At 41.8% G+C, this 24,582-nt stretch overlaps 1 protein-coding gene across 1 annotated transcript in view; it reads right to left on the reverse strand.

Moving 5' to 3' along the window:
* Positions 1-8,173, reverse strand: part of AFF2 (AF4/FMR2 family member 2) — a 319,079-nt gene extending 310,906 nt beyond the window's left edge. Inside the window, exon 1 of the mRNA XM_026039130.1 lies at positions 8,091-8,173. Within this exon, the coding sequence (XP_025894915.1) occupies positions 8,091-8,149 (59 nt within the window). The 5' untranslated portion in view covers positions 8,150-8,173. The remainder of the gene's footprint in view (positions 1-8,090) is intronic.
* Between the last annotated feature and the right edge of the window lie 16,409 nt (positions 8,174-24,582).

Here is a 24,582-nt window from a genome sequence, read left to right on the forward strand (position 1 = left end):
CTGCAGTGCCATTCTAGGAACATTGAAGAGAATAATAAKAAGTCTGCTTAACTTGTGGCAATATCATTGCATATTCACATATGTCACTAGCCAGTCAGCCACAGAGCAAGTATCAATGGGTGTTTGGACAAGGAAGTCCGTGATATGCAAATATTATACAGGAATTGGGAGGCAGAAACAAACTTCCTGAAAAACCTGATAACAGCAACTCCCTCTTTCTCAAACTCACTTCTGCAAGTCCTAAATCTACTCATGTCTATGTTTCCAGGAGCAGATGTCAGATTATTTTGCCTCCTAAATTCTGGCATGGGGAAAATATAAAGCACAGAACAAACATCTTTCCTCCCAACCTCCCAAGGTTATTTGCACAGGAGCCGGCAACTTCATTTAAACTGAAATGATTCTTTTATGAAAGAAAATATTGTTGCTCTTCCACACTTCCAGTATAAAAATCCAAGTCAAAAGTCAATTGGCTTCCTTTGCCCTAGTTGTCCAGCTCAATCAGATCCCAGTTGCCACCTTGAACTGTGCCATGGCTGAAGGTGGAGACTGAAGGTGGTTACCTGATGGAAAGAGCACATAAAGGCATTTGAAAAGGATCTGACTTATAGACAAGGTGACAGTATTTTTGATATAAAAGATTGGAATACTTTTGCAGTGACTTTTTTTAGTGTCATAAAAAAGACGAAAYACCCATTTACAAAAGGCGCATGCTGGTGTTGTTATTGCCAGCTTGTGAGGTGATAGCTGCACTTGCATATTACTTATAGTGTGGGTTTATTTCCAGACATTCAGTGTTCTGCAGACATTTATCATATACCACTGAAAAACTAGCATGAACATCCACTTTAAGCAAAGGAGCAGCTTTAAATGTCTCCGCATATCCAACTTTTCCCTCTCTCCATCCTGCATTCAGCAGACTGGACACTTGTTCCATGGGACAGTTTATTCCTAGCAAACATGGAACAAATTCTTCTCAGAGTCTTGAGAAAGAGAGCAGCTTGTAGTTATTAAGACAGAGAGAAAGAAGTAAATGAGGAAAAATTGCTTGCTGATGTGTCAGAAATTGCTGGAATGGTATATGGAGAGAAGACAAAAAACCCGAAATCTTAAGATGATGATCCCATGTTTTGTTATAGAAGGAAAACCAGGAAGGATCTTCCAAAGGAGGTAGAGACTACGTTACTGTGCTATAACATGAGTTCTCCGAGCTGCCAAAGGGCTGGCAAATCCAATAGCTCATAACCAGAAATAAAGAGCAATTACAGCTGGGCAACGGAAAATTGATACCTTCAAACATAAACTCTTCTCCTGATGCCTCCCAGCAAAGAAGAGAAGTGGCACTGGTAGATTTCAAATAAAAACTTATATTGTCTGTTTAATTCTCCTTTTATTGAATGCCTCTGTCCTTTATCTGGCATTAACTTTAATTTAATATTGAGAGCTTTGTTTTTTAATAGCATCATAAGTGTAAGTGTAATAGTTATATAAGAATAACAATAAATCAAGAATGTACTAAAGCCTTTGTAATAACCAATAATAATGTTAAGACACAGCGTATGATGCATCTAAAGTTCAGTACCTTAGAGAGTTAATTAAGTCCTAAGTTAATTGGTAATGATCTTATTTCTAGACAGGAAATGTAGCTGATTATCTTGTTTATGCTTAAAGAAGTAACTGAAGTCATAACAAGACTTTTTGGGGCATTATCGATTGATTTATAATTTCCTAATTAATTTTGATAGTCTTTTCAAGTATCTTGCTTCTTGCCTTAAATCTTAATCTTCAGTTTCTTGGGAGACGGCAACTGTGACATTACATTACCTAGTCACACCAGCCATTTTCACTACATGAAATATATATGCATATACTTTTTTATGATGCCACTGTATTGATATCGATTGTATAAGATGCTTAACTGCTCCAGATGAARCCAACTTACTGTTTTCATAGCATCATGCCTGCTTTTACCTGTCACATAGAGGGCACAAAGCAGCATTAGAGATGCCACGCTGCATTTTACCACTCAGGCAACTCCTGACACAACCTTTCATATGTTCCCATTGCCAACGGTATGCACATTACCTCTTCTTCGTTCAGGAAAAGATTAATTCTTTTAATATGTAATGTGCAATCATACCAATAATCATCCCAAGGAATGTTTTCAGGTAAGTATTAGGGAGRAAGAAAACCAATTCTTTATAAGGCAACATTGTCCCATTACAGCCTGCTCAGGATTTTGAGATTTTAACTGCATATGCCTTCTCAAAGCAGACTTCTCTGGAACCATCCAGCAAGATATCAGTTACTAAACTAACTTTAGAAAMCTGAGCATAATGTTAAAATTCACCCCACAAGGAAAAAGAAGGCCAGAAGGGAGCATCAGCTCGCTGCACCTCCCTTAGCCACACCATCCTGCAGGGCCAGCTCAGGTGATAAACCTCTCCCTTACCTCCCCTTCTGCTAATTTTAGACCTGAACATAGACACAGAGCAATAAAAAGCATGTCATGGATGTGACCATGTATGGGGCACATTCAGCCAGGAAAGGGAGAASAGGCCAACCAACCAGCAAGGTCGTCATTGGAAATAGTTTGCGGCCGTGTGTCARAAACCMTCCTGCCCCAGCACTGCGGACGGCSCTGCTCACAGCGAGACCCCGAACACCCACTCACACAATTAACACCTGCTCTGCCCTTGAGACTGACTAGGGAAAGCTGGAGGTCCTCCCTGGAAATCAGATCAACCCACCGTAATCACAGGCCGAAAGTTAGAAGGAAAGGAATTTCCTACGTATAACTGCATCACAGTGGGCAAGTCAACTCTAGCAGAACAGGGGTTATGAGCCCATTAAAAATAAACAGAAGAGTGTTTAAAAAACAGAATTACAAATAGAAATAATGGCACTTTGTAAGAGGCAGAGAAATGCAGATATAATTGTATTTAAAATCTCCAACACTCAGGCAGCAAGTGGTGAATGGAGTAAAACTGAAACTACTTCTATGGGGAGGATAGAGAACAGACAGGCTGGGAGAGGAAGAGAGACTTTCTACCTATTTCTTTTTGCAAAAAAAAAAAAGAGAAGATACATCCCAGTTACCGATTTAATTAACACAAGAGAACAAAAAACCCTGGGTTAATGAGACTGTTCTCACTTAAACAAAATATTATGACAACTTTAAGATTATTCTTTACATTGATACAAAACTCTTCCACTGATTAGGCTTTATTCCATTGCTGGAGTTATCTATTTCTTCAAGTCCCACTTAAGTATCCCTTAAGTATTCCTATTTCATGCTATTCTGATTTGGTTGCATGCGATTTACAGCAAAACATTAATTTTCAGTTTTAGCACAGTTTGTCAGTGTTAATTAGCCTGCAAACAGTGCCCAGTCACCCTGTCCCATCCTGCTTCGTGACCAGCTCTGCAGTTCCCCAGCACCAACAGCCTTTCCTATGATCAAGGACAGAAATGATCTTTTTGAGAAACCCTTTTCCTCCTGAGAATTACACCAGTTTGTCTGCACCTACAGAATGCATCTAGTTATTCAGATCAAACTACTTCTACAGGTCCCAGAAAAAGATGTATCAGAGTGCTTCTTCGCTTATATYTTCATATATTTGCAGCAGACATTTTCCACAAATCTCCTCCTATCCATCTGACCTGAAAAAGCCTCAACATCCTAACGTGCATTTGGCACCTCTCTCCCACCCTCTTCCATGTTTTGTTCCTAAAACAATAACACGGATTATCTTCTACATGCCTCAAGTCTTCTCACACGAGCAAAAAAAWTGTCAATAAATATGAAAACAATTTTTGTTAATGTAAAAAATGGAATATATATTTAAGAAGTCTGTGAAAACTGATTGAAATAATTCTTTAAGTCATGATATTCATGAGCTGCAGCGCTGGTGGAACTTGCATTCCCCACAAGAGTTGCTTGTGGAGGAGGCCTAAGGCACACACAACTGTCTTTTTTCTGCACAGATGATTTTTCCTGGCTCCTTTTTGCTTTAATAAAAAAAATAAAAACAAACAAAAAATCTGTTGCACTGCAGCACAAGCTTTCCAACTGTAGCTTCAAAGCTAATTCCCCCTTTTCCAGCTACAACTTCAGAGCTTTCCCTACCCTCTTGACCATGGCTTGGAGTTTGGATTAGTTTCAGGACCTTCTCCACTTTTTTTTTTCCTTTTGATTATTTCTTTTATTTTCTTTTCCCTTCCAGCTTGCAAGTTCCTGATCTCATTACTCAATCTCTCTTTCCTCCTGTCCAGTTTTCAGCTGTCATAGATATCTGCCCTCTGCAAATTACTATTACCATTGCTGTACTTCAGTGCTTTGTATTTGCAGTCCCTCCAAGCCTCTCACTTAACACCACTGTATGCAATAATATATTGAATGAATAACCACTTCATTCCGCTCTTGTATTTATGAATACCAGAGAATATTTTTTTTTGGCTGTGAATGAGAAATTAGAYGTCCTTTAAAGATTACTAAGATGTATTTTCAATTGCTACGAGATGAAATCAAAGACACAAAATTACTTTCTTCTACTTAAATATTTCATTGATTTTTCTTAGAACACAACCCTCCTCTCAAAACCCAAGGCACGCGGGATGATTTCTGGCTATATYGCAAGACTCCTTATAGATCCAGACCCAAGTGGAGCACATGCTTGTYAAAAAGGGCCCACAGTAACATTAAATGTATTTTAGTGCACATTATCTGCCTGTGTAGACTGTGTAGCAGCCGGGGGTTTCACCTCGACGCAATAACCCAGCAGCTCAACCCCTCGGGTTTCAGGGTMTGGAAACCCAACCTCAAACATAACCAGCATTCCACGGCCATCATGGCACAACCAGCATCTCTTGACTAAGGGCCCAGATAAATTTTTCTGTCTCTGAAAAATTTAAGAACTCCAATTACAACTTTTAATCACATAAAAGCAAATAAGCTCGCAGGCCTTTCCAAGCCGAGATCAATCTGCTTCCCCTGCGYGTGCGTGAGAGCCCGCCCAGCGTTTTTGTGGTAAACGCTCTCAGCCTCCCCAAAATAGCAGCAGCAAAGAGGAGCGCTTTCAAATCAAAAGAAACAGCTTCCTACCACCCACGGAGGCTGCACGCGAGAGCGGCAGCACCCCRCTCGCCGTGGCTCTCGTGCAGCCCCTCACCAAGCCGCTTCCTCTGCGCCATCAGTTAGGCCGCAGGAAGCCATGCATGAACCACGGGGGCAGACTTGAAAGCAAGAAACCCTCCAGCCTCCAAGGCCTGTTTCTTAAGAATTAAGTAGCAGCAAAAGCCAGGAGCTCCATCCTACTGTTACTCGTAGGTAAAAACCTCTCTGATTTTGAGGGCAAAGCCATCCCTGGACTCGCCCAGGCCGGGCCTAAGCCAAGCGAGCTCYGCTGATCCCACCACCATTTCCTGGCACCCAGCAGGCCAGGGTCCACAGGGAGAGACATGAGTGCAGCACATTTTCTTCTGGATAGATGGAGTTTTGCAAGGACAGATAACTTTTTAATATTTTAGAATACATTTTGAATTACAATTATAATTAGGCGAGGAGCTTTTTCCCCCCCCATAATCACAGGAAATGGCTCAAGCAATTTAGTGTTCCAATTTTTTATATTCATTGAACAAATATACCGCCCAGTTATATAATTGGGCAATAGATAAAAACCTAGGTCACATTCTATGTCCTGTTTAAATAGATACGTAATGCTGAAGATGGGAGGAAAAAGAAAAACTTCTAAAGTTACAAGGGTTTGGGTTTCTTTGGGGTTTTTTGACTAGGAATTGTAGTTCCAGCCTCAAAAGGAGCCAAAGTATTTAACTTTTTCGGTACCACTGCCTGTAGGGCACTGCAACGCTCATCTGGGATAACTGCMTCTCTCCAAAATAACCATGTAAATATATGAACCCGTTTATGTTTGAACCCATTAGTCCAAAACCACAGACACTAGGATTCCTAGAAATATCATATGTTAAAAATAAAGGAATAGAAGTTTAAAAACATATTTTGCTCACTACAAAATAGAAATATATCATAAATATCTATACACACACACACGTCACTCAGAATTCCAGATCCTATTTCATTAGTGTTTATTACAAAGCTTTAGTCTTTGAGAAAWCAGTCCTTCAAGAACCCCCCAAATCTACATTTGCATTAATAAATTCATTTACTCCAACTCTCCATATCAGTTCTGTGTTCATASCCCAACTGGATCTATCAAACTTCATTCTCCAGGCAGGCAGCTGCTTTGCTGTCTTTGGCATTTTAAACAAAATTAAAATGAGATTTAACACTTTTAATTAGATGTTTAATTCATGCTTTTGTGAGCTATTTCCTTCCAATCTGARTTTTGTCACACAGCTATAACAGTCTTTCCACTGCCAACATTTTTTTTTTTTAAACTGCTAACTCAGTGTCTCATAAAGAACGTGCATTGCACAATTTGATAGTGAATTTGAAAGCGAAAGTATCATTTGTTTGTAGAGGAAGAACGCCGAGTAACTGTCACTATCTGCAAGCATTAAAGTGCGCAATGTTCAGAGTAAAAATAATAAAAACCAAAACACTCCAAAAAAATCTTCCAAAACAAAAGGAACAATTAAAGAAAAAAATCTACAGTGGATACGGTAAGTGTAAAGCTTATGGGACTAGCTGAAAGACTAACTCAGGCAGAAATTGGCTCCTACTTCCGAAAAGGCAACTCTTCTATTTCTTTTCTAGAGAAGCAAATATTATAAATACTCTCATGCAAAATAAAACCAAGAAGCAGAAGAGGACTCAGGGCTATTTGAAGGCAACAGTGAAGAGAGCAGCCTGGTTTTCAAGAGGCTCTGCCTGCCTCCACCCTCACTGCCTTTCTGTGGCTTTCCAGATCTGCCCTGTAGGACAATAAGGCTTTTTGCTGCCCCTCACACTGATGTCCTGCCCAAAGCAGTGCTTCTGAATCCCCTCATTCATCCCTGCTTGCACACAGCTAACCTGGTGATGCTGCCCACAGCTTTTTTTTTTTTTTTTTTTAGGCACACGGTAGCTGTAAAGCCTCAGTGTGCAGGCTTGGTCAGCCTCCTGGAACCACAACATTGCACTGGTCAGTGGCTTGACCACGTGCTTGCAGAGTTCCAGAGCTGCTAGGCTCCAGGTTGCTCCTCCAAACTCTGCCTGCAGCACCAGGAGGATGTTCCCTAAGCTATTAAACACTGATTGAAACTCACAGTTCTCCAGCAAATCTACAGTTTTGCTTTAGAAGAATTAACTCAATGTATTTTCTTGAGTAGGCAGGTCAAATAATCAACCAACTCATCTAGGAGATTTTACTTTAAAAAAAAAAAGAAAAAAAAAAAAAAAAAAGAAAGAACTTTAACATCCAGAACTTAAGGGGATAAAAAAAAGTCCCCTAATTTTTGCCCAAAGCAATTCACAGCACATCTGGTATCCCAAGAGAGTTTATTCAAAAATCCAGAGAAGGCAACAGTGATCCAAAATTTGCACAGACAACCTGACCTTATCTGAATTGTGGTGACAAGGCGAGAAGAAAAAATAAAGATAAATCAATAGGTGGGGCCCTTTGAAAAGGCTCTGCCACTTGTGCTTTGTGGATAAGATTATGAACTGCTACTACCGCTTTGGCTAAAGAACCAATTCAACCAGCAACAACAAAAGCAGCATGTCTTGCACCAAAACACCCTATCTGAGCAAGAATTATTGCTGAGCATTAGGTAGCCCTAACTACAGGTAAATACGAAAGAAGTAACTACTAGTAGCCGCTAATTAATTCACTCGCTCTTAGACTAGAGAAGCTCTCATCAGATATAACCAAAAGAGAATGTGGCACCACAGCCCAGAGAGTCTGAGGGCGCACACGTTCTGCCCAATTCCTCCTTCCATGCAAGGCAAAACAGTCCTTATTTCCCCTGTTTCAGGGGACACACTATACCATAATTTGAAAACACTCAAGAAAAGCCACATAAGAAAGAAATTCATAAGCAACCAGAATCCAGACTTTGCAACAGGTAACTGAGCAAAAGCACACTCTAGCAATATCTTACTTATCTACTTATTCTAGGAATTCTCTTACCGAAGCAAGCCCAGAAGTTCAGCACACCATGAGGGAGAGCTTTCAGGAGCAGCACACATGCAAATGCCTGAGCAATTGCCTTCTCATTTCAGCTTTTAGCTGCAGGTGTGCAGGGGCACATTGTGCTCCTTGGGAGCTGCACACACATAAATATCTTTAAGTTTATCTTTCTCACCTGGGTGGCTGGATTCAGAAACCACTCCAGACCCCTCTCAAAGCCTGCTCCCAGCTGGGGGCCTAGTTGAATCACTTAAGGGGAAATTGAAATCAAAGATGGCTTTCTGCACCCAGCTGAAATGGATTGTTTAGTGATTACAAAAATGCAAACCTTTAAGTGGGCTCAGGTTGTGTGTGGGGGAAATAGAGCGACCTGGGAGCAGTTGCATGAAAGAGAAGTAAATACTTTTGTGGGGGGAAAGGCATTTTTCTCTTCTAGCACTGCTACTAGCGGCATAGCAAGAGTGGCTTACAAAGAAAACATGCAAACATRAGGCTGGTGTGAATTATGCGTTTTGGTAAGAGATAAAATAATAATTGCCTCACCAGCAAGATCAAATCCCCAAGCTGCTTGTAGGATCATGATCATAGTGGTGTTGAGTCATCTCTTTTGCATACCTCCATGTAGACACCATTCCCAGCATACCGAGATCGGTATTWGCAGTAGGCTGCAAACCCAGCAGTCAGTAAGCTCAGCCCGGAGGAGCGAGGCAAGGCGGCCCCATCACCCCACAACGGCTATCACCTTTACCTCAAAGTCACGTTTGGCAGAGCTGCGACTTTTCACTCTCAGGCACCTTTTTTTAACTCCCCACAAGGCGCTTCCCTCCCAGCCACATCTACAAATGCCAAAACCTTTCACTTGGCCGGGCCAGGTTGTTCCTGGCCAGCTGGGCATTAACTTGTTTGCATTAGGACATGCTGTTATCACAGGGATCCCTCACAGCCTCAGCATATTTAAGGAGTCCTTGCAGCATTTCTAGCCTCCCTGATAACCTCAGTGACACCTCTCTAGGTGCTTGCAGAGAAAGTGCTGCCTTTCTCTCCAAAAAGGCAGGAATCTGCAATATAATTAAATATGTCAAGTCAGTTCTGATCCCGGSTATGGAGACCTTAGGGTAATTCGTTTCCTTTTATAAATCTGATCTTGATTTGCTTAATTTCTTTCTAGATGAACCTGAACATTGGTTTTCAATTCTCCTGGCCTCTTATTTATTATTTTTAGATAGTTCATCCTTTTAGACAGAAATCATAATTATCAGAGACTGGAGGAAAGAGCCCAGGTTTAAATGAATCGTATAYACATATGCGTGTGCGCACGTGTATATTAAGCTGCTGCCTGTCAAAGACAGTTTAATGACGCTGGAGAGAAGCTTTTAAATAAAGTCATGGGGAATGTCAAGCAACGTGAAGCAACCTAGTTAAACACAGAAAAACCTGTCCTCCCTTTCAGTTGGTTCCTGATTTATGTCAAGCTGAAATAAATGGTAATAACACAATGTTATTAGAGTCCACTGCGACATAAATATGAAGTGTATGCATTTAGAACTACAAAACACAGATGGGAGCACACCATTCATAAGTTCCAATCCATCACATTTAAAACGCACCCAAAGCACACCAAAAACAGCTAGCAGGAGAAATGAAGACTGAAGTATTTGAACTGACCTTTCCTGCTTGAAGCAATTTTTTTTTTTTTCTGAGGGAACTATTTGTGCAAAACTGTTTAAAGCCAAAGCCTGGCTGGTATACAAAAKTGCCAATACCCTGTTTATTCTTCCAGACTTAAGCAAGGCCTCTCATTTGTGGTTGTGCAAAGGTGTAGCCCCGGCAGGCTGCAGAGTCACAATGCTGAACAGCGKGAACCATGTCAAGAAAACCCTGGCCTGATAGAGGACTGTGCGGGACGCTGAGCCCTGGCCCATGCCACCAGCCTCACAAGGAAACATCAGCGTCGTGAAATGGTTGTGTCCATCCCACCTATGACTCTTTCCTTGCTCACATCCTGCACGACAGGGCATGAGCCACAGGACTGTCSCATGGGCAGGACAAGTGTGCAGCCGTGGCTGCTTCCTCACTCCTCATCATCTTCACTTTCTGGGATGGGCAACCTCAGCAAAAACCTATCTGAGCATATCTGCAGAACACAAATTTCCTGGAAATTGGCAGTGTTGGTAGTAGCTCTGCCTTTTCCCAGTCTTTTGCAGCAAAGCATTTAGAAATTGAATATATTTGACTACAAATAATAATAAACCTTACAGAAAGGCAATGAATATTTTCGTACATCTCACTTCAACAGATTCCAGTTTAATTTCAAGCCCTTCATTTGAGAAATCAGTTGTGATGCTGATTGTATGTCACAATATCCAAGCCAATGAAGTTATACTGATGCTAGTTCAAAAGCAAGTAGAAAGTGTAATTTAAAACAATAACAAGACCAGCAAAGAACAATCTTTATTTTCTCCTACTCCTGACTTAATATCTAATTACTGTTAGTAAAAGCAAACCCTTTGTGTCAGAAAAAGAGTGCTTACTTCAGTGGCTGTAGATTAAAACACTCCTTATCATATCCATAAAAAAAAATTAGCCCATAAATTCTTTTATACTTTTGATGAAGGTATTTTTGGAACTGCAATAAATTTCTCATTACGTATAATACACTACTGTCTGATTTTTTTTAATTTTTACCTCAAAATTATGTCTAAATGGGACAGTCCAATTATGTCTGATTTAATGTTCTAATGTAATCCTGTATGATTACAAGAAAGGTCTTGGGTTATTTAACAAGTGACATTTTAGATTTATTACAAAAGCCATCCCGGACCTGTGGGGAGCCAATTAAACTTCCCTGGACATCAGCTGCTTAGCAGTGTCCTCCTGCCACCAGCCTGCCACCAACCTGCCACCTTACCTACGGCAACCACCAGCTCGCTCCTCAGTGGCTGGGAAATTGGAGCTTAGTTAAGGACCGTAACCTTTAAGAGAGAAGAGGTAGAAGAAGAAACAAAGATTTCGGAATTTCACTGTGGGACTTGTCAAAACGCCCAGCCCGAGGTGGTTTTGTGGTCACAGTGAGGCCTCCTCGTTCCCCAGCACCCCGACGGGTCAATGGCACTCACAGCCAGAGCATGAGTAAATAAGTGAATGAAAATCTTAAAGGCTAGAGAAGCCAACTCACTTCTGTACACAAATAATTTTTACAGTCTGAAAGGCCAAATTATTCCTTCAYCCATTCTCCCCGTTTCAGTGCATCTCTGTGAGCTTTCATTGTAAGGCAGGGCAGAATTTAGCTGGCAAAGTCATTCCGGTACATCTGGCAAGGATGTGTGAGGAAGGCTGACCCTGGCGGCTCTGCCAGGGCTCAGGTGGAGAGTTGCTAGGGCTGGCAATTAGCAAAAGTAACTTTTAATTGCAAATGAAGCAGATTTGTTCTGGGGTTACTGAGAAGCAATAGACATGGCACCAGGTGATGACTCTGTTATAGCATCATTTTCGAGAGTAAAACTTGCACTTGAAGATGAATTTATTGGAGTTTTTACAGCTGYACTTCTGGTCATGAGATATTGATTTTACAGCTAGATATAAATGAGTTAAAATAAAGGGGGGAAAAATCCCAAGCTTTATCTCAGTGACCAAAGCTATTTGTGCCATAGGAGCCTTTTGCTCATATACTGCTCTGCACTGGCACAGCAGCCTCTGTGAAATCGAGCCATACAAGTTTAGCTTCGCTCCAGCAAAGCCAYCTGCAGGAGTAAAATGAGCTTCCTAGGAGAAGAGCAGTTTTAGCAGAGCAATTCTGTCCATAGAGGAGCTTTTGCTGGTGTTGTTATGATGACTAGAGATTACCTCTCTCCTCACCAGACAAGTTTCATTCTTTGCCAAGATATCCAACAGACCACGTCAGAAGCAGACGTTGAGTTAATCTGAGTAGGGATAAGCTCTTCATGACTTATCTCTTTTTTTTTTCTTTTGCCATTCTTTATTCACAAGCATAGTGAAAATCATCCCATTATGTCTGAAATTCCCAGCACTCATTTCCTGCTACTGGTTTCTAATTAGAAAGCAGCCTTGGTGGTGAATGAAGTGAAGAATGGGCAGGTACAGACAAAAAAAGGAGAGGTGAAGGAAACAGCTGATCATCGTGAGACATCTGCCGATCTTTTTACTTTTAGTTGTGCTTAAATCATTTAAACACTGTGACCAGCAGCAAAAACATYACCCCAAGCCCCTTGTGCTGCCTCAACCCGAACTGTGACCCTTTATTCTCCTTCAGTCCTCAAAAACCTTCTGCTCGTGTTATTTCCTTATTGCTTGTTTGTTCTTTTCCCGCAGACCAGCTCTGCTGATCCCACTACCTGGCTGTATTCGTGCTCATCAAATATAAAGCAGAGCATATGATGCACTTTCTTCACCGCATTCAAGCATGAACTGCTGTTCACTCTGGATTCCCTCTACTCTGTTTTGCTCCATAACTTTTCCCAGGGCAGTGATCAACTCTTTCTCCAATCAGCTTTATCACCTCGCCGACAAAAGCGCTCTGCAGACCAGTCCCAGCGGCTGCAAGATCATGATGGTTTTATGCCTCCAGCCTGCCATGCCACTCGTAATGCCCCTAACTACCCGGCGAGCGGCAGTCCCAAGGTTGCTTGTAAACCAGGACGTCTAGTGCAGCCACCAGGCTGGCCTGGGTAGTAAATTTGATGTATTTCATACTTAAGTAGCAATGTCAACTGTTAAATCCATTCCTTGCTAAAAATAAAAGCTACATAATAAGCCTGATACCGTAGATCACTTTAAACCGGATACTGTAATCCCCACTTGAGATAGATACATGACCTATTAAACATAGATTCCCTTAAATTGCATTCYCAACCTCTCTCAGATCAGACTGATTCCATTACTTTACCCAGTAAATAGAAATATTGAGCTTCTGTATACTTTCAGGCACAATGTACATAGTTACTTAMCAGCTTTCATATATGCATGCTATATTAGCCAAAATATGGTGTAAAATAAAAATAACATTGACAATTATTTTCAGACCCAAAGGCTTGACACCGTTATCCTAAACGTAGAGTTAATTTGTTTAACAAATAAGACTCTGCTTTCTGAGGAAGAGTTTTACTTCCATTTGATATCTGTGGCAGATAACTCTATTCAGGCCTTAAAAACAAAAAGTCACCCATATTAACACACTAATAAATTATTTTAGGCACCCGCATTTKAAAACATTATCTTAATGACTAAAAAAAACACAGCTGAAAGTCTCAGGAATGCCCTTGGGTTAGAATAATTCCACTGAGACCTTCCAGGCCTTCCAGGCCTTCCTGGGGAAATACACTTTTCTGCAGAATTTGCGGCTCAATAAACGACTTTGTTGTCGCCGTCGTATTTTACAACATCCTAGCTATCTTCAGTCTGTCACTGCAAAGCTGCTTTGGCAATTCATGCAAAGGGGAGGTAGAGAAGAGCACAAAGATGACGACAGGACGGATACAACCACGTGGCCCAGTCTGCTGAGCAGTGTCTGACCATGCCAAGACCTCCGAGTGCTGCTCCTCTTTTTATGCTTCTTGATACGGGCAGAGGAATCAGGACGGGCTTTGTATAGATCACCGCAGAAAGCAAGCAGCAGGTTATGCATATTTTATGCCGATGTGGCACCTACTTAATGTGTTTTACCACTCACCGAACATGGGCTGGACGTTGCATTATATCATTATGTGCAGGGTTAAAGCAGATTACTGCTGAGTACCCACACCCAGCGCTTCGCAGCTGCGCTCTCGCTTTGGCACACAGTCAGGGCTTCCTTCCAACACAGCTCAGCAAAACTGCTACCTCCGTGTCTTGCAGCAACTCTCATTTATTTATTCAGATTTATCACCACACCTATCAAGCTTCTCTCTTTTTATATGCCTTTTTTTCTTTTGGACTCCCCAAGCCTCTCAACTCCTGAGCTGTTATGAGGACTCAGTATAAAACTGGGGCTCTTTATAATATTTTGGAAGTATTGGAGCAGCTCTGGAATTCCCACATAAAGCTCTAAAAGAGGAATACCAAATGGGATCACAGGCACCTGAAAAACAACCAGCCAACTGAGCAAATAAATGAATAAGCAAAAAACTAAGCAGGTTATATGAGGCCATCATTCAGGTGAATGCAACAAATAATGCTTGCACTTCTAGAATGAGGATAAATCAAGATGATGCAGTCTGTAACCATATTACAAAGGTAATATTTTCCCAAGCATTGAAATGAAGTTCTCTTAAGCAATTCCTCTCTTGGATGAGTCACTGTCTGTCTTGGACGGTTTATTCAGTTTTATTTCTGCTAAGCAAGAATGGAGGAAAAATCTTATTTTCCACTCCACGCGAGTCCTCTATTTCCCAGGATGAGGCTGGTGTGTTTGGTATCACATCTCACCCAAGCTATAGGCTGCTCTCTCACAAAGCCCATGCCTTTGCAAGCAGTGTGCAGGAAGAGATGGAGGGGAAACTACTTTGTTTTGCTCAGTGAAGACCTGTGTCTGATCTGCACATGGTGCATCAGGCACAAGGAGGTGGCGGGTGGCAGCTGATGGCAATGGGAAGGCAGTGACAMCTTCTGAGAGGACACAGCATTGGGGAGCAGCTAAGGCAAGGCAGAACTGGAGCCGTTTTTCTGAGAGGAAGTGTGAAGTCAGCCTATATTTTGGTGAAGCCATTTGAGGGATACGCTTCAGCAATAAGACATGACAAGCTGTGAATTACAGTGCATTAATTCAAGCCTAGCATATTGTCAAGTATGGGGCCAAAGGGCGAAGGGCCATCCATACAACTAGGTGTGATTTAATTCACACTAGTTCACACACTGAAGTGTCTTATTGCGATAATAGATTTAATATTCCTAAAATGTTATTTTAAAATATCTATATATTATTAATTAAGATATAAGACTTATGCTTCCTGAACACTGAATTATATCTCAATGAAACCATTGCTCAAAATTCCTATTAACCCAGAAGGTCACTCAATTTCTCCTGCCCATTTCATAATAATAAATAGTACAAACTGCTCAGACTGATCCATCTCTTTGTTACAGGAACTATCATGATCAAAAGGGAAATCCCTCTTCCTGTGTGTAAAATTGATGCTCAAGTATGTGGTCAGATAAATGTTTCCAGCTTGTAGTTACTCAGCCTACATTTCTGGATTCCTTTTTGATAAGTAAGTGCTGGCTACCACTAACTATGTGCAAAAAGTACCAAACAGAAAGGCACCTATGCAGAAACTCTAATCAATGAGAGTTGCTACCTGTCAATTCATATTTCCAAAGTGCTTGCATTAAAATTAAAGTCACTGGGTATGCACCAATTAATAAGAAAAATACATTGGGCTTTTTTTCTCTTGCCAGTGGAGGTTAAGGTACTCTAATTTTAAGAGTGCCATCCAGGGAAGAGCTAAAAAAATCAGACTGGGTGGAGCCCAGACCCAGGGGAAGCCTGTTAAAGCTGATGGGAATTGCACAGAATGGGTCAAACCCTTTCTGCTCTACCAGGAGTGCAGTTTTTCCCCTGGGTACAGTTAAATATTAAATCCATTTCTGATTTTTGTTTTGTTTGCTTGTTGTTTAACTGAGTCATGGGCTTCTGAACTGCTCATAAGAGAATATGATATAGTAAATTATGTAAGACAAATGATACAGTCTGACAGTGTGAGGAATCTATTATTCGTAACTAATTCTAATTTTTTAAGCTACTGCATGGCATAGCTAAAGCAGCACATGCTATCGCTGAGCTGTCTCTGAGATTTACTACTTGTGTTAGTGTTTCATCTCTGGTTTGCTTAAAATGTTTGGAGGACTTGAGTCTATAGCGCTGTGCTGAGGCTGTGAGCTGCATATAGAAGGCTGGAATGCCCTTCTGTGCCCRGGTGGGTGAGCACAGAGCTCTCCATAGGGGCAAGCTGAAGTCAGCGACCAGCAGCCACTTAAATCCCCCTGTATCAAAGAGCGCGGTATCAAGGGGTGACACTGGCATGGTGAGGATGAGTGTCTGCAGCCCTCGCATCTGAAGCTCCACACAAAGCAGCCCCCGGACCCACGGGCTCCGCGGGCAYGGGCTCAGCATCCCGCCTCCTCTCAAGACGGGAGGCTCCCAAGCAAAGGGTTTTTCTTTCATTGATCTGTGTCTTTTATCTTTCTCTGTAGCAAAGCTTTCCAGCAGCACAAACATTTTACTAGACAGTTACATGGTTGTGGCTGCTGCACATTCCTTACTGAGCACACCGTTTCCATGCAACTTTTTGCCTTACAAAGCAAGTGAATAAATTGTATAGCTATAGGATGCTTTGATCCCATCCCGTGGTGGCTGCACTCACATTACCTGGGACTTTAGCAGCCCGAGCTGCTCTGACCTCAGTTACTGGGTGAGCAGCGAGCTCTTGAACCAGAGCCCTGGAGCACAGCTGGGCCCTTGTCTCCTCACGGGACAGGCCCCGGAGCAGCATGTCCCATCACCTTGGGGACATGGTACATGAGTGTGCCCTGAAAGGAGACAGTATCTAAGTATCTGAGAGAAAAGTCTATGACAGGTTTATTTGATATTTTTACTGGAGACCCTACAATTACTGGAATACCTGGATTTATTTGAATGGAAGTATTATAGAAATATTCTCTCCAGCGGTTTCCTGCTTGAAGAGGAAATTTCATTTTGCAGCCAAAATTTTGTCAGCGGGTCACAACCTCTTTCTCAATGCTGAAAAACTGTGGAGCTCACCCCTGAATAAAATAAAAGTCTTACAGGAGATATTAACTGGTCACCCCAGCCCACGACGGAGGGCACGCTGTGCACCAGGCATGGCTACCAGCGCGGGGCTGGCAAGCCCAAGGGGACACGGGGACATGGGGCCACGGAGGCAGCTGCAGCTTTATCATCAAAAGCATGTAAAGGGCTGCGTCCTCACCAGGAGTTACTTTGGGGCCTGACACTTGGAAAGACAGGCCCAAAGCAGAAATACAAGCAGGAACTCTGTGTTTGCTGAAGTTTGAAGGCAAGCACGGTGAGCGAGGGGGCACGGCGGCACCCAGCCCCGCGGCTCTGGGAAAGAGCATCGCGGCTATGACTAAGGTCGGGCCCTGCAGGATCTTGGCTCGTGCAAAGCCCAGCCAGCCTTTGTTTTCTCTTGGCATTACTCTTAGCTGCTGACTTATTAGTGAAACTTTTTGAATATGCAAAACACGTGGCTACAATGGGAATTCAGAAGTACTGGTCTGAACACTTCACAGTTTCGGTTTGGAAATCTCTGTGGCTTGATACACCCTCGTTCAACCCCATTTCCCTTCTGTGGAAGCAGCTGCCTGGACCAGCGTATGTATTTAAAACTTGATCTCCCCTTCAGTTATGCTGGGGGACAAAGCACTAACAGCAGAACAATCCTGTTCTTTTTATTTTATTTTATTTTATTTTATTTTATTTTATTTTATTTTATTTTATTTACTTTTTCCCATCATTTGAACTCACAGAGTAGATCAGAGCTAAGGCCCACGTAGTCCAGTTTCCTGTCTTAAACAGCAGCCACAACCAGATGTTTTGGACAAAAACATAAGCAACCCTAGTTTAGAGAAATAGGGAACAATCTACCTTTCTTGATGGGGTCATCTTAATCTCTAAGAGTGGGAAACTATTTGAAACTCTGAGATATGAGATTTTATATCCCGTCTGCAATTCTCTTAGCATTAATTATTGTAACTCTGGCACCTCTCAAAATTGGTTGAAACACTCGGCACTATGTTGAGAGCAAAGTGTGTTAAAAGAAGAGAACAGGATTTCTAAAAAAGCTGAGGCACTGCTGGGATTATTGACTCAAAGACCTCAGCAAGGAAACATAACACAGGGTCAGGTTTCCCAGTAATAACATGGGTGGTTGACTTCCCAGCATAAGGAATAACTGGAAAAATTGGAACTCATGTTGTTTTGGATGGAGCCCAAGAAGTTACTGGAGATTTACAATTAGATCATGCAGAAACTGTGGGCTGATTTGGTTTCATTTCTTCAAACAGATGTYGGAGAGGTCCCAATGAGGTGGTGTGGAGGGCAGCTATACTAGTAACTGAAATAGGTGTAGCTAATTCCAATTTAATACTGTATTTTAGGCGTTACAATCACTTTCCAAAGTGTAAATACCAAGCATATTAATTATTCCATGGTGATTTTCTAGCCTCACAATTAAGCCATTTTCCTCCGAAAGAACATATAAACTTGCTGCTTAGATTTTCAGCAGACTTTTCTGCTATTGGCAGCACTGCAATCTATTCCGCTGTCAATTATGAGCTCTTCTGACTAAGAGGGAAAGTGACAGTAACATCTTTATCAGATCATCGGGAACAACCCAACAGCACATTGCATTAAAATACGGAGTGCAGAACAGTTCTGCGGGGCCACGGCTAGCTGTTCCTTGCCGCCTTTAATCCCTCCATTCCTGGGTGCAGTCTGTAAGCTGTCACATGTCAGAAGCCTCTGCAGAAGATATGTGAATTACCAAAAACTGACCGCATTGAGATGAATTCAGGCAGTTCTGTGGCTATGGGTCAGCGCGGCTTTGTACAGCAATATTTAACTTTCCCCTGGGACACCAGGAACTCTCTTGGGCTGGAGCACGAGGAACAGTATCTGATGGGCCCTCTAGTGCTGCTTATCTATTTATTGTCCCAGATGGTCAGTTCCTGTGCTTGGGTACTCATGCTGCCAGTCTGGCTCCCCCAATTGTCCTCAAGGACAATTATTTTGTGTGGTTATATCCTTAATTATATTGTACAGTACCAGGAAGCAAGCAGACTATTTTCTACTGTCTGCTGTCAACTGTCTGCTGTTAACAGAAACCTAGTATCACCACCATAAATACTGTAGTCAAAATCATATTATTTAGAAAACAATTGGAAGAGGAGAGGAGAGGAGAGGAGAGGAGAGGAGAGGAGAGGAGAGGAGAGGAGAGGAGAGGAGAGGAGAGGAGAGGAGAGGAGAGGAGAGGAGAGGAGAGGAGAGGAGAGGAGAGGAGAGGAGAGGAGAGGAGAGGAGAGGAAAGCAAAGCAATGTTTGATGCCCATAACTCTCTGGTGTTTCTTCTGTAAACACTGGAGGGCCCAGAGAGCCTTTGGGGTGAAAAGCTCAGCTCTGCATCTGGTCCCTTACAGGATTCACTAGGAGTCCTGAATGAGGAGCAGAGAATGAGCAAATCTCGCTTAGACTGGCCTTTTTCCATACCTACCAGAAATGATTTCCCCCCATGCTTTTGACAAAGCACAAATAAGCTTCCAGGACTTTTGCAACGGTATCAATGTCCTCGCTAAAAATAGAGCTGCAGCTATTACCAAGCATAACATCGGGAAACCATCAGCACATAATAAGAGTTCAACCTGCTGACATGGTATTTCTCCCATACTCTCGTGCTGAAGATTAGCCAACCTTTTCATTCCTCCATTAGTCACCTCTCCTATTTGGAAGACAGTAACCAATAAACAAGGAACCGGGTGAATCTCATAGCAGTTTTTGCTTATTCATACTTCACAGCCTGGCTTTAAGTAAGCTGTTAATGTTCATGTTGCTAAAGTGAWGGACTTGGGTGCTCATGACACAGTCGCCCTGCCTCACCTGAACATTGACAGCTGGGTTACGCAGCACATGCTGGTTGTAGGAAATTAAATATTTAATCAGCCACAGTTCACTTTTAGAAAGTTTAGTTGCGGGTTGGGGCTCCGAATGGCTCAACTAACTTTTAGACGCTCCTGAAATTCTGCTGTGATGTGTATTTAGCAAAGTGAAGTGAAGACTGTGGAATAATCAGTCCCTTCATCCCATGACAGGTCACTTGCTTATTTTAGAACTGTCTTGGCTGGTTGATTATTTAATTTCCTTGAAAGCAAGAAAAATAATCATTGTGAAAGTTGCTAACATACTCCAGGTGAAACACAGCTAAACCGTTCATTCCAATATTCACATTAGCCAAAATACACTCACAGCTTTGTATTTTGACCCTTTGCTCCTTCCATGTCGTGAACTAACTATTAAAACRATTAAATGATTTTAAGCTATTGAATTCTAATTTTTTAAATGATTGACTTAACATTTCAATTCAATCATTTCAACCTGGATTGAAATTTATTTCTCAGTTCTTTTCTTAATTTGTTGTTCTTACTTTGCTGTTTACATGATTGTCACTAAATGAAGAAATCATTAACCAATGCTTTAATTGAACGCCATGCTTTGTATTCAGTGCACTACAATAGGACTCCATGTTTCTTCATTATAAACCAATCAAAACATGTGAAATTCGACTTTTCTCATTCTCCTGAATTTCAATACAATCTGGGATTTTCATACAGCTTTTTTTAAAAGCCTAGGTTCACGTGCACTTAAATAGCATTGATGGAATCATAAAAGGAAGCTGTAATTATACTGTCAAATTTATTTTATTTCTTCTGTGCATTTCTAGGAATATTTAGAGCTGCTTTGTGTTCCTGCTACCAGATAAACTCAACTTGATTGCAAACTGTATAAATTAAATAATCAGTTACTTTCTACATGCTGTGCCTTTTCGCAGCTTCTAAGTTCACACACACTGCAATAAAAGAGCAGCAATTGCTCTTTGGTGCTGCTCCCACGGATGCTTCTGGGGAGTTACATGGGCCTAATTGCCCTTTCATGCCTCCACATCTAAAAGGAATACGCCTTCACCACCACCACCTAGTTGCAGCTATTCTGGAGGAGCATAATGTCCACTTAGGCCTCACCAGGGAAGTCTTCTACAGCCAGAAATGCCGGAGTCTTCCCAGAGGTGAATGTATTTATGTTTCTCCCTTCCCTGGGGTGCACAAAGCAGACGTCTGTCTCTGGCTGCATGCAAGGGGAAGCCCCATCCCACCCCATCCCAGCCCTAAAGGGTATTCTCAGCACACATTTGAAAGAAATYCAGGCAGTCCTCCTGTATGTGGGAGTATGTGAGATATTCTGCATAAAATCAGGAAGGTGCAGGCTCGATTCCTGGCTTTAATTGCAGGAAGGGAGAGGGGATGGAGTAACGGACAAGATGAGCTCTCACGGTCCTCTTTGGACCTATTTTGATGATAAATAGGCACAAGAAAAAGAAGAACCCATGAACAAGAGCCAACATGTGTCCCTAAGCCAGTGGTTAGACTGGTCATCGGGGGAATGAAGAAAGCCAAGTACTGGTCTTTGCTGTCTATTTGTTCCTTCTTTTTAGGCGTTAGCCCCGGATTTCTAGAAGGACTGTGCAACCATATAATTACACCCTAACAGATTTTTTCAATTAATAGTATTAGAATCAAATGTTTTCTTTACTTGTGGATTGAAACAGACATTCGTTTTTCAGCCCATGACTGCATCTACGTCAGTGTTCTTGCAGCATGAAGTACAGAGGCTGAGTTATTCAAAAAGACGGGTATGGGTATGGAAAGGATCCAGGCTAATCAAATGGAAGCAATTTCAATTATATAATCAAACAGTTATATTTTAATTATATTGTTGCCACAGGGCAGCCCAGGATTACTTTGTGTGAACCTCTACTTAAATGTTTATTTGTGAAAAAAAATATATTATAAGGCWTCTATGGCAATTTCATCATTATTAAGAAACTAAAAAGAATCTACAGTTAGCCAAGGGACCAGTGCAATTACCTACATCATCTTTCAGAACAGTAAAATGTAATAATAAGCCACAATGAGAAACTGGAGCCTTAGAAATGAATCAGATGGCACTAAAAGAGATTCACTGACAGGGAGCTCTGGGTTTACAGAGCTGTTATTTATTACAAGGCTAGATTTTTTAAGCTACACCAGTGAAAATACAGCAACAAAAAATATTGCACCAGAATTAATTGTACTGATTCACTCTTCAAGCAAAAATAACTAGCAGGAAGTAGTCCTAAAATGAAGTTCAGAATTCAGAGAGCTTAATTCATCTCCCTAAATCTCCAGGGAAACCACCGTTTCTCTARTGCAGGGCTGAGCACGACTCACAGCCCACTCCTCTTGGCCATCCACATCCCACCGCCCTCCATCTACCCCTGGACATCTGCAGGCCTCTGACGTCTGCTCCTACCCCRGGGCTTGCATCCCTGTATGCAAGCGTGCAGGCAGATCTCCAGCCTCTGCTACCCAGATGACAAACGTTTGGGGGGTTAAAAAAGGATGAGTGGATCCAGAGATGACTCTGTAAGAACCGATCAAATTGAAATTTGGCTAAATTATCATGAACATAAAAGACAGTCACATGCAACCTGAATTTGGAGTTTGCTCGCTGTGGAGGTTCCCCTGGAGCAGAACCCAGGCCTCCTCCTGCCCTGACTCAGTTCTCCATTTCACCCAATACGGGTTGTTAATGAGCACTTTCCAGGGTGGGAGACACAGAACAGCTCCCAAAATGGTCATGTTCTACATCCTATCACATCAGACTACAAGAAAAGAGGCCTTCACAAATTCTGCACGGTGACAGAGAAGAAACTGCAGTGCTGTGTCCCATGGTGTGGTGAGAAACTGGTTTTGTGCCTTTGAAGCAGGATGGAGCTCCAGGGACGATAAGGAACAAAGCGGCTACGGCCAACACCCGAAGGAAAGATAGATCCCTTAATTGAACGTGGGCTGTACTGGCTGGGAAACGAAACCCTTGCCGAAGAATGCAAAGAAGGGAGAACTAGCAATTCTATTCAGTAGCAAAGTATCCACTTTGTTTTGGATGGAAACAACAAATAAACCTCTTGAGAAAGCTTTTCTTTTATTTTTAGTGTTTTGGGGGGAATAAAATTGGATTGGAGAAGAACACGTTGTTTTATTTCTAAACCCGTATTGTCATCACCCACCTCCCCTCCACACACACCATCAGTAGCAGGCCTGGGCTTCGGTCAGCCTTGTCTAAACCCCAATGACTCATCTTTRGAACTGGCCTGTTAGTGAAAGGCTTCTGGCCCCAGGGAAAAATTTCATTTAAATACTCAGATTGGACCAGAATTTTCTAAACACTAATTCAGACTCCACCAGTGGAGTAATTAAACTCTTCTCCTGATCACACCCCCACCATCACCACACACACACGTTCTCTCAAAGGTAATAAAAAGAGCCAATAGGGATGGAAATTCCTGCTGTATTTTAGGGCGACAGGCAAATGTCCTCAAATATTTAAAAACTAAATATAAAGAAGATTTTGCAACATTCAGTTAGGTGCACTAATTATGCAGAAAGGACGCAAAAGGGAGCGTATTATGGATACTTAATGTAAATTTTACCTCCTTTCTACCATACAAAAGCAAAAATCACAAAGCGCACAAGAAACACTCTAATGGCAGGTTGAGGCCAGCCTTGAAACATTTCATTGCCCTGAGAAAATTTACCTTCTGTGTTCAAAAATAATTGCTAGCCTGAATCTTAACGTGTCTTGGTCTGTAGACTTCAYGCGGGTGTTTCTGCTGCTGCTGCTGTTGCAAAAAAAGCTGATTCCAGGAGGGCACTTGAAAACTATAGAAGCGGATGGATTTTCCTGATGGGTCTTAGTGTCTTATTTATGACTCTTCAACTTCTGAATATAACATATCCTTCCAAAGGGTTTGTTCACACTGCAGTCTTAGTTATATGAGCTATTTTGCCTCTTAATACAGTTGCTATTAGCTTTACAGCTATTGTTTTTCCCTTCATACAACTGCTCAGAGAGGAGGTTTCAGGCTTATAATTTGCTTTTTTTTTTTTTTTTTTCTTTTTTTAAGTATTTATTGCCTGAACCACTGCGAAATAGTTGATAGTTTCACTGCAGAGTTTCACTTAACTTTGGCTTTATATTACAGAAAACAAACACACAAAAATGTATAGAACACTTAGGGGTGGATTTTTCTCATTTTCCTCCCATACAGGTTTATATTAATTCAGGACAATCCCAGTTTGGAAATCTCCCATATGCAACAGCACCATTTAATTATCAGATAATTACCGCCTACAACTAGAATCTCTTCTAAATAAGATCTACTCAGCCTGGAGGCCTGGGGGAGCATCAGGAACCAGTTGGAGCTTCCTCATTTTATCCACCAGTCTGTGCCAGACCTGGCTCAACCCTAAGTCACTTAAGGGAGGCTGGATTTGCTCTATTCGTGCTATCCCAGCTAAGACGCTATCCACTTGCACTCTTCCCTTTCTCCCAGCCTTTCTGCTGAATCCATTTCCCTCAGTGTCTTCCTAGATCTCCTCCACAGAGAGCCGTGCACAGGAACTCGGCTATAGAAAGATTTTAAAATGCAGCTGCCCACACGTTTCGTGGTTCCTCTCGAACTGTTAGTGTCCCATTGGTGCCAAAGAAAACATTGTCACTGTCCTAATATTCATGTCATGATTAACGTCCTAGCACTATACTACAACGTTACACATCTTGTGCACTTGCAGAACAATGCACAGGATTTTGTTGTTAGGCCTAAAATACACCCTTTCTTAACCTTTTTTCGGGGTATGACCCTTTCCTTTGGAA

The sequence above is a fragment of the Nothoprocta perdicaria genome, unplaced genomic scaffold, assembly GCF_003342845.1.
Source record: "Nothoprocta perdicaria isolate Ctin4 unplaced genomic scaffold, notPer1 scaffold_22, whole genome shotgun sequence".
Lineage (NCBI taxonomy): Eukaryota > Metazoa > Chordata > Aves > Tinamiformes > Tinamidae > Nothoprocta > Nothoprocta perdicaria.